Here is a 10,501-nt window from a genome sequence, read left to right as displayed (position 1 = left end):
CAGTCGTTCTACTTCCACTTGCAGGTCTTTGTATCTTGTGATTTTCTCCAGTTCGTTCTCTTCTCTTCTGCCGTCTCCAGGTACTGCAGTGTCCACTATCGGGACTTTTGTGTCTTTCTCATCCACAATTGTTAAGTCTGGGGCGTTGTGTGGAGGTGCTTGTCTGTCTGACTTCCAGAGTCCCAGAGCGCTTGAGCTTCTTCCTTCTCTATGACTTGGTCTGTGTTGTGGTCCCACCAGTTCCTGCTTGCAGATACGCCAGCGCACCACTGTTGCTACTTTGTCAAGCCGTTGCTTGTAGTCAGTCTGTGCGATCCTCTTGCAGCAGCGACCAGGTGGCCCACTGTTTCCTCAGCTTCTCTGCAGAGGTGGCATTCGCTGCCTGTTGCTGCCTTCTCAATTCTGGCTTTGAATGCATCTGTCCTTAAGGCTTGGTCTTGTGCAGCCAGAATGAGACCCTCGGCCTCTTTCTTCAACTCTCCTGCTCTTAGCCATCGCCAGGTCTTGTTGTGATCTGCTTTGCCTGCTAGTTTTTTTCCCTGTGTACTGGCCATGTAATCCTTTGCCTTGCCATGTCTCTTCTATGCTTCATTTGGTCTTTCTCATAGGCCAGTTTGGTCTCTTTGGTATCCAGTAAGCCTTCGTGGTGTACTAGCTTCAGTGCATCTTTTTCACTGTCCTTCAGATATTCTTCCAATGCCCTTGTTTCTTCTTCAACTGCCTGGTGTACTTGCAAGGTTCCATGCCCACCTATGCTCCTTGGTAAGTAGAGCCTGTCAACGTCGCTGTGTGGATGAAGGCCATGATTCGTTGTCATTCTTTTGGTCTTCCTACCCAGGGCTTCTAGTTCTGCTTGAGTCCAGTCCACTATTCCAGCTGCGTATCTAATGCCTGGAATTGCCCAGGTGTTAATGGCCTTGATGGTATTTCCTCCACTGACTTTCGACTTTAAGATCTTCTTCACTCTCATGATATATTCACTACTAACCTTCTTCTTGACTTCAGTGTGCTTGATGTTGTCAGCCTGAAGGATGCCCAGGTATTTGTAGTGATCTTCCTCATCCAGATTCTTGATGTTATTTCCATGGGGCATCTTGAGTCCTTCAGTTTTCACTATTTTCCCCCTGTTGATGGTAAGGGTGGCACATTTGTCCAGTCCAAACTCCATGCAATATCTTGGCTGTATATCTGGACAGTGTTGAGCAGCAATTCCATTTCAGATGGTGTTTCTTCATACAGCTTCAGATGGTCCATGTAAAGGAGGTGGGATAACCTGACAGATGTCTTTGATGTTTGACAGCCATGGCCAGACTTGTTCAGTATTTTTGACAGAGGAACCATTGCAATGGCAAACAGTAGTGGTGATAGTGAGTCTCCTTGAAAGATTCCTCTCTTGATATTAACTTCTCCCAGTCTATCACCATTGACCAGCAACTGGGTCTTCTATTGTGCCACTGATCTTTGCACAAAGCTTCTGATGTTTCTACTGACTCCTGCTATTTCTAGGCACTTGATTACCCAGTCATGTGGCAGGGAGTCGAATGCCTTCTTGTAATCAGTCCAAGCTACATTCAAGTTGGTCTTCCTTCTCTTACAGTTTTCCAAAATCCTCTTGTCAGTTAGGAGCTGATCTTTTGTCCCTCTGCTCTTTGGGCGGTTTCCTTTCTGCTCCGATGGAAAGAGCTTGTTTTCAACTAGGTGCTGTTGGACTGCATCAGCTACCACACCAGTTGGCAATTTGAAAGTTGTTGGTAAGCAGGTAATTGGCCTGTAGTTGCCTGGTGCTGCCCCTTTTGCTGGATCTTTCATGATCAGATAGGCTTTGCCAGGTGTTAACCAATCTTCGGTTTCACCTCCTTGCAGTGTCTTGTTAAACTGCTTGGCAATGAGTGGGTGCAGAGCAGTCAGATGTTTCAACCAAAAACCATGCAGTTCATCTTCACCTGGTGCTGCCCAGTTCTTGATCTTCCTTGCCCTTTTCTCCACCATTTCTGCTGTTATTACAAGTCCTTTCATTTCAGCTTCTTTTTTATTCTTATCTACCCCCTTTTATCCAAGCTGCATTCTTGTTGCATTTCTTTGGGTTGTCCCATAGATGTGCCCAGAACTGCACTGTTTCTTCTTTGTCAATTGAAGCTTCTTATCTGCTGATCTTTTTGGCTGTGGCTGTTATTTGCTGCTTTATTATTTCCAGTGCTTCCTTGATGTTCCTTGTTTCTTGATCAGGTAGTCTTTGCTCTTCTTGTTCTTCAGCTTCTTTTCGTTCATCTATTCTAGCCTGTTTGCATCTGATCTTAGCATGCTGATCTTATTTTCCAACCTGATCTTCCGTTTTGGTGGTGCACTGTTTGGCTTTTTCCTTGTTTGTTGATTCTGCATCCAAGGCATTCAGTTATAACTGCAGCCATGCTGTATAGTGGTTGGTTGGTTTCTTGCTTATATTTGACATTACAGTACTGGCATCGTTTAATACTTGCGCGAGCTGTTTTTTGTGGCAACCTTCGATGCAGGCAACCTTATTCTGTTCTTTTTGTGCTGTTCTAGATGCTCAGTTATTCTTTGTTTCAATTCCTCTTGTTTTTTACTTAGAGGGCTTTGTTTTTTCTGAGGAGAAGGCTCTACAGTCTGAGCTCTTTCTGGCAAGGCTTCAATTTCTTTGCCCTGGGTAGACCTTTGCAGTTCTTCCAATTCTACTTCAGTGAATACTTTATTTCGTGTTATAAATCATCATTGATCTGCTAGCCTCTGTTCTGTTATTTCTGATTCTGGATGTTGTTCTTTCCAGAAGTGGTGCATTCTCTTCAGATATTCTGCTCTCTTCGGACTTGATTTGTAATAGCAGATCATTATTTCTTTGTTTTCAGTCTTTGTATATTTACAATGGGTGGACATCTTTTCTTCCAGTAGTCCTGCAGCTGCAGACCTTCAGGAACTAGGATACCTAGCGCGATCCTTGCTGATCTGTTATGTGTTTCTGTAAATTATGTCTCACCATATTGTTTATGGGAGAGACACTTTTTGGCTGACAAGACTTCTCCAGAATGGTTGAACTTCTGGCATCGCTCTCATCCTCCTCAGAGCATGCAAGCCCCACAACCATGTCAAGGCAGTGCCTCACTGGGGTATTATTATTGTTATAGTTGGCTGCACAGTTTTTATTATAATTATTTAAGGAATTTGTTTCAGGAAGTAAGTATCCTGATGGAACAAGGATTGCAAAATTGGAAAACTGATGGTCTGAGAGTGTTTGAAGAAGTTAGGCAAGGCAGTTATTTATTGATGATTTCTTCAAACATGCAATGTGACTTACTGGCCAAATAGCCAGAAAAGAAAAGAAAAAAAGGTCCAGGTCCAAAGAAGGTGGCAGTGTTCTTTTGTTTAAGAATTCATGATTTTTGCTTGTTTGTTTCCAAGAGTCCTGGAGTTTTGTGGAAAGTACTTTGCTGCCTGCCTGGGTGACAGAACGGGGTGCTTGAAATCCTAAATTCTTACCTCTAATTTCTGCTTGGTGCTAGAGAAACTAGTTCATGAAGGATACTAATTAGTCAGAGATAGAAGGCGGGTTAAGATGAATGTTGGGCTAACGTTCTGTTTTGCTGACAGCATTTCTGCTTCTGATGCCAGAAGGGAAGGCAACCTCCCAAGCCCCAAACCTCACTGAGAGCTCGTCCCCCCATCGGGTGTGTGCTGTCTGTGCGAGAAAAGCCCACTGAAGAACATCTTGAAATGAAACAACTTTTCAGTGGATCTTATAATGGATCAGTGTGCAATCACACAGCCTTGGAGCCCGTGGTTTTCTTCCTGACTGGAATACCTGGCCTGGAACATGTTCAGCACTGGATCTCCATCCCTTTCTGCTCTATGTTTGTCATCTCCCTGCTGGGTAACTGCAGCCTTCTCTATGTGATCAAGACAGACATGAGTCTCCATCAGCCCATGTTCTTCTTCCTCTCCATGCTGGCCTCCATTGATGTGGTCTTGTCCCTCACCACCATGCCGAAAACCCTGGGCATCTTCTGGTTCAACGCTGGAGAGATTGGGTTGGTCGGCTGCCTGGTACAGATGTTCTTCCTCCACTCATTTTCCATCATGGAGTCTGCAGTGCTCTTGGCCATGTCCTTTGACCGCTATGTGGCAATTTGCCACCCTCTGAGGTACCACAGCATCCTGACCCATTCTCTGGTAGCCAAAGCTGGGCTGGTGGCTTTGATGAGGGCAGTTGCCCTGATGCTCCCCTTGCCCTTCCTGCTGCAGAGACTGTCCTATTGCCACTCACTGACCATTGCCCACTGCTACTGCGAGCACATGGCAGTGGTGAGGCTGGCCTGTTCCAACACCCGGTTCAATAATATCTACGGGATCTTTGTAGCTCTCCTGATTGTGGGCCTTGACTTGGGCTTTATTGTGCTATCCTATGCCAAGATTGTCAGAACTGTCTTGAGCCTGGCTACGAAGGAGGAACAGCACAAAGCCTTTGGCACCTGCCTCTCTCATGTATGCGCCATCTTGGTTACCTACACTCCTGTGGTTCTCTCATCAGTCATACACAGGTTTGGCCACGACGTTCCTGCCTACATACACATTCTGCTGGCCAATTTCTACCTGCTGTTCCCTCCAACGATGAACCCCATTATTTATGGGGTGCAAACAAAGCAGATTCGGGAGAGCTCTCCACCTCTTCCACCAGCAACTCTTACGAAAGGCAACCTTGTAAAGGAAGTTCACGTTCATAAGGTTGAGATTCATGTCTATGTGCAACAGACAAAACTGGATATTTCTTAGTCCACATCTTCAGGTTCATAAGGAAGAGCATTTGGCAGGCAGCCTCCATCTCCTCTCCCTTGCAGGAGCGATGAGAACTACAGTCCTCACTCTCGCCGCCATTACAACTGGCCGAAGGGAAGGAATACGGTCTCCTCTACTGGGGCTTGTTTTGGTGCTTATTTATGGAGGTGCCGCGTCTCTTTCCCCTCTGATCCTGGCCCCAGGGCCAATGGGAGACCGGAGGAAAGAGAACGGGAGGGGGAAGGGTCTCCACACAGTCCCTCGGGCTGTTGCTTGCTGGGCCTGGGGTTACTCAAATGGCTGTCTGCGGCTTAAATGGCTCTTTGTCTGTCTATTTCTTGATAGAAATCTAGGTTTTACTTCAGGTACATCTAGGTCTGCTAGCGTTCACTGATGGCTGGGAAATCCCGCGCCCTGCACCCCAGGCAATTATGTCGGGAACCCTTTTTTCCTTTTTAATGGGATGAACTGCTACTTAACTGGGGGCTTTAAAGCTGTGACCCTGTATTCTCTGGGCATGGGAGGCATTTGATTTTTGTTAAACAGGGAGCAAACCCCACCCTCACTAGCACTCATGATGTTCCCTCGTTGGGTAATGACATGTCTGCAATGAAACAGCCAAGCTCAGAGAGCCCCAAGGACTCCACAGTTCCACCCTGAGCTACGGAGAGTCTCTTCTGTTGGAACTTTGAGCTTGGAAGGGGTTGCACTTCCCCACTCAAGGATGGTGTGCAGTTTGGGGGTCCTCCTGGACTCACAGCTCCTACTCCACCTCCATAGCAGATGGCAGCTATGGCCGGGAAGGCTTTTGCCCATCTTCATCTAGTGCACCAACTGTACACTTTCCTAGATCGGAGGCCTTCAGACGGTCACTTATGCCCTGGTCACCTCACAGCTTGACTACTGCAATGCGCTCTACAAGGGGCTGCCCTTGAAGACCACTTGGAAGCTTCAGCTGGCCCAGAATGCCGTGGTGCAGGGAGTGATGGGCATGCCTCGGTATGCCCACGTAACACCTCTGCCTTTGCGAGTGCTCTGGTTGCCAGTTTGCTTCTGGGTGGGATGCAAGGTGCTGGTTGTCACCTATAAAGCCCTACATGGCATAGGGCCTGGGCACTTGAGGGACCGCCTCCGTCCCATAACCTCTGCCCGGCCGATTCAATCCCGCAGGGTTGGCGCACTCTGGGTTCCGTCAATTAAACAAGGCCACCTATCAGGAGCCCAGAACTGTGTCTTCTCTGTGGTGGCCCCTGCCCTCTGGAATGAGGTTCCCTCCAGGATCCAAATGGCCCCCACCCTGCTGGTGTTTCGAAGGGCCCTCAGAACCTGGCTCTTTGCCCAGGCCTTTGGTGGGGATGATGGAGCCTCCTGTTAGCTTCGGTTGTTCTCTTTTCTTTCCACCCAGTTTGTTATTTATGTATTTATTAATTCCCATTTATCCTGCCTCCTCTACCCCTTTTTTTCCTTCTTGTTGTTTTGTTTCATGTTTTAAATCATTTGTAAACTGCCCAGAGTCTCTAGCACTTAAATTTAATAAGTTACTATTATTGTGATTATTATTTTACAGAAGCTGAGATTTATGCAGCTCAAAGCTGTTTGTGACGGGGGTAAGCCATGCAAAATAAATGAAAAACCAATAACAGATAAATAACTCGAGATTCTTTCAGCGCTCTGCTTATGTTCAGCAGCACATCCCCTAACTAGGGCTCCTGCTGAGTTCAGATCTCCAACACCCTTGGAGTTATTTAGAAGTATTTATAAAGCGCTTTAACCAAAAAAAGGTCCATTCAATTAGATCCTGAACCATCAAATACGTCTATTAACCTTTAGCATGGAATGGGGGGCGCTTCCCTCCTGCCCCCGCCTTTTCCTTGGCAAAGCCTTTGGACTGGGCCCCCATGAGGAGCTGGTCCTTTATGTACCCCTCCCATTCAGGGGTAGGTGCCAACAAAACCTGGCGGGAGGACACTGCGCTGCCACCCGAACACTCCTAAAGATAGGCTCCGATTTCAAAAGGATCTTGGTAGGCTTGAATTTCGAACAAAATGTGGTTCAGGGATGAGAAATGCAAGTCTCTGCACCTAGGCGGGTGGCACCTGGCTTAACAGCCGTCCTTGCAGGAAGGACCTGGGAGTTTTGGTGGACCACAGAACAAGCATGAGCCAGCCGTGTGCCACGGCTGCCAAAAGAGCCAGTGCCGTTTTGGGCTGCATCCACAGAGGTAGCGCATCAAGACCTTCTTTTGAGGAAAATGCACCATGCTGTCTTTTATCATAGGTTTGCCATGAATATTTTTGGCCACCCAAATACGAGAGGGAGGGAGGGAGGGAGGGAGGGAGGGAGGGAGGGAGGGAGGGAGAGAGATGGCTTTTATAACACTTCGTTATTTCAGAAGAGCAAAGATTTTCATCCGCTGTTTACCATAACCCCACAATCCCATTCCTGGCCAGCCACTGCCAGTTCGGACTCCATCACGTGTAGGTGGTCTCGGTCTTCTACAATATTTCCTGTCCAATTCCTTCCCTCTGAAATCTCCAGCCATGTACAAACAGGCCTTGTATCCGTCTGCCATCCTGAGGTTCTGTCTTCTTCTCACCCATGGCTTTCCTGCAGGTCAGCGATCGTGTGTTGTGCGTTTGCCTGTTCCAGGTAATGGGTTTGGAATACCTGGTGAGAAAACCGAAGGAGGCTACTTAAGGAACGATGGGCAATAAATCTGCTGGATTATGTAGGTCGGGATTCTGTCTTCCTCCTCCTGGGAAAATGCTTAGGCTTTGCTCAGTATCTCACATGGCCTTCCAGCAACTCTATAGCGGCATCAAAAATAAAAATTTATCAGCTGGAGTTGCCTAACATTTCAACAGTTCTGTTTCTTTAAACAAAACGCAGGGATATATGGCAAGGAGCATCTCAGAATTAGCCAGAAGAAAGGATAAGCTCCATTCAATATACGGGACATTGCTTTCTCCTTTTGAGAACATATTTTCGTCATATCTATATTTCTAGTGAAGGTTTTACTAAACTGATTAGTGCATTTAATATAATTCAACCAATTGCAATGCGAGTTCCCTCAAACATGTAGAAGACATTATCAAAATTCAAGAGGTTCTTGGCAAGCCAGAACAATGGGCAGAAACCAGCAAGATGAATTTCAACAGGGACAAATGCAAAGTTTTGTTTAGGCAGGAAAAAACCAAAACAAAGGAAGAGGCATAGAAGTGGGATGGGAGTGGAGGGGTGGGAGCAGGAACCAGACTAGGAAGCAGAATATGCCAAAAAAAGACTGGGGTGTATAGCAATCATGATGTTAAGGGGCCTGGAAGGAAACATTGATGAGGAATGGATGTAGGCTTTGGGTATGTTTAACTTGGAGAAGAAAAGACCTCAATATCTGAAAGGCTGTCATGTAGGAAACGGGGCAGAATTGTTCAGAGACATTAGAGAAAACAGAATGAAAAAAAATAGCAGGTTTAAATAATCTATATCAGCTATAGATTAGATGACCAGGTAGTCTTCAAGAAGAGTTTCTTAATGGTGTTCAACCATTGACCAGAAGTGGGGGACTGACTTCTGCAGTGGGTGTTTAAACAGAGACCAGGAATATGAGAACAGGGGAAGACAAGAAAAGGGAGACGTGGATGTGAATCCTGAGTTAATTCTACTCCCAAAAGAAGATTTAAAGGAATTTCTAGAAGTTTTTCAGAAATTTACTAACAGGCCTGGTACTACTGACCTGATCTGACCTCCTTCTGCCAGGGTCCATTGAAACCCTGCCCATAAGTCCCGCTCTCCTCTATTCCACTTCCCCTCCATATCATGAGCTGAACTCTCTGCCTCCCGAGGCTCCAGGCACCTTCACTTCTTCAACCAATCCCTCTCTGTTGACCCAGAGCTGGTCCAGGGTGGCGAACAAGCAACCCCTTGTTTTTATTTCTACTTTCTGGCAAAGGAAGTTGTCAGCAGGAGAGAACACTGACTCTTGGCAGAAAAAGATTTCAGCAGGTGTCACGATCATTGGCACGCCCCCGCCCCAACGTGGTAACGATCGTGGGCTTCTATGAAAGTTTGATTCTCTAACACAGAAAGGCTTTGCCCAAATCTTTGGCCTGCCCAGGCAGCCATAATCATCTCCCTTGGGGAGATCAGCCTTGTTTCTCCCTCTGCTCCTTCCTAAGGACTCTCAGCAGGCTTTACTTACATTTCTGGGCAGGCGTAGGGTTTCTTTGGGTGCAGCGCGACACCCCTCCTGTCTTGAGAGGGGTGACCCTTTGGAAGAAGGCGGACCCCTTCCAAGGCCATGCTCCTCTTGGTGAGGCACAGCTCACGCAGGGCAGAGACTCATCAGGCACCCTCCACAGGCACATCTGGCCTGGCACGTTCAGTCTGGAGCAGGTGGTCTCCATGAGCCATGGAGGACTTCAAAGATGGACACCAGCAGCTCGAAAGGCACCCAGAAACAATCTGCCAATCGATGCAGCTCCCTCATATTGGTGCTACTCAGCAATACTGGGCTGGGCCAGCTACCATGTGAGCCAATGCATTTTGTACCAGTTGTAGTTTCTGCGTGATCTTCAAGGGCAGTCCTATGTTGAGCACATTACAGCAGTCCAACCCTGGAAAGTAAGTCAGGGGGGGCCTATATTTTCCAAAGAAGGAAGCAAGGAAATGGCATAGCACTTTTATAATTCCCTTTATCTTTAAATGTTTCAAGAGTCCCTGTAACTTTCCTATCACTACAGCCTAGAGATACTGAACCTTGATGCTGCCACGTCTATCCATGACTACGGACAAAGAAGCTTGGGGGGGGGGGCTTTTTTTCAGGTCTGGGAATGCTACACAACCTCAGATATTGGCACACGTTGCAGTATCTCCTGATCAAGGTTGTTGCTCCTGCTGGGTAAATGTTGTTTCCTCTGGAGGGGCCGAGGACCAGAGGAGAGCAAGGGATAGGAGAACAGGGCAGCCTGCTGTAGGTCCTGGATTCCCCTGAGAGCTCCAGGCGAGCAAATGGGGTTCCCCTCTGGCGGGAGACGGTGTCTCCGCCCTGTGCTGGAGTCTGATTGAGTCCCGTGGAGAAAAAGGGAGCTGCCTCCTCCTGTATAAACCGGGCGTGTCTCGGCAGCCGTCTCCAGCTCTTGAGCGGGCATCAGCGCCGGTGTCCTGCGGCCGAGCCCTCTTCTGCCTCAGCCGTGAGCCTGCGAGTGGCGCAGTCCTTCCAGTTTCAGTGTGGGTCCAGTTAAGGAAAGCAGTTGAGCCTGCTCTGCAGGTAGGTGACCTGGGAGGGCTGCATTTTGTAAATATATTTCATGCTTCGGGGGCGGCGGCGGGGGGAGTTTGAGACTTCTGGCACAGTAGAAGAGAAAGTTTTTAAAAGCTTATTATTCTATTTATAACTGATCTTTCATGCCGAGCTCAAGGCAGCACGCACAGCACTCTCTCTCCTAGCTTCCCCCACAGCAGCCACCCTGTGAAGGAGGTTGGGCTGGGAGGGAGTGACTGGCCCCACATCATCCACAGAGCTTCCTGGGTCTCCGACCTTAACCATGACACGGCACAGGCTATCAGTTTGCACTTGTTATTTTAAAAGAAAGTCAATAATTTCCCAAAACTCTGCCTAGAAATAGGACAATTTAAGAATCAAGGGACAGTAGCCAGAGGAAAGGATGGCCAGAACTGCTTAAGCCACCAGGGCCCTGGCCACCTCCAAGGCTGCATC

At 47.6% G+C, this 10,501-nt stretch overlaps 1 protein-coding gene across 1 annotated transcript; it reads left to right on the top strand.

Annotated features, from left to right (window-relative positions):
• Nucleotides 1–3,726: 3,726 nt before the first annotated feature.
• Nucleotides 3,727–4,782, top strand: LOC148216025 (olfactory receptor 52K1-like). The gene has a single exon (XM_088140880.1). The coding sequence runs from the start codon at nucleotides 3,727–3,729 to the stop codon at nucleotides 4,780–4,782; it is 1,056 nt and encodes a 351-aa protein (XP_087997006.1).
• The last annotated feature ends 5,719 nt before the right edge of the window (nucleotides 4,783–10,501 follow it).

This window comes from Python bivittatus, unplaced genomic scaffold (genome assembly GCF_059951505.1).
Source record: "Python bivittatus isolate LINGU-HERP-01145 unplaced genomic scaffold, Pbiv_v1 ctg000340_np1212, whole genome shotgun sequence".
NCBI classification, from domain to species: Eukaryota; Metazoa; Chordata; class Lepidosauria; order Squamata; family Pythonidae; genus Python; species Python bivittatus.
Note: the sequence above shows the minus strand (reverse complement) of the source record. Positions and strands in the feature narration are given on the sequence as shown.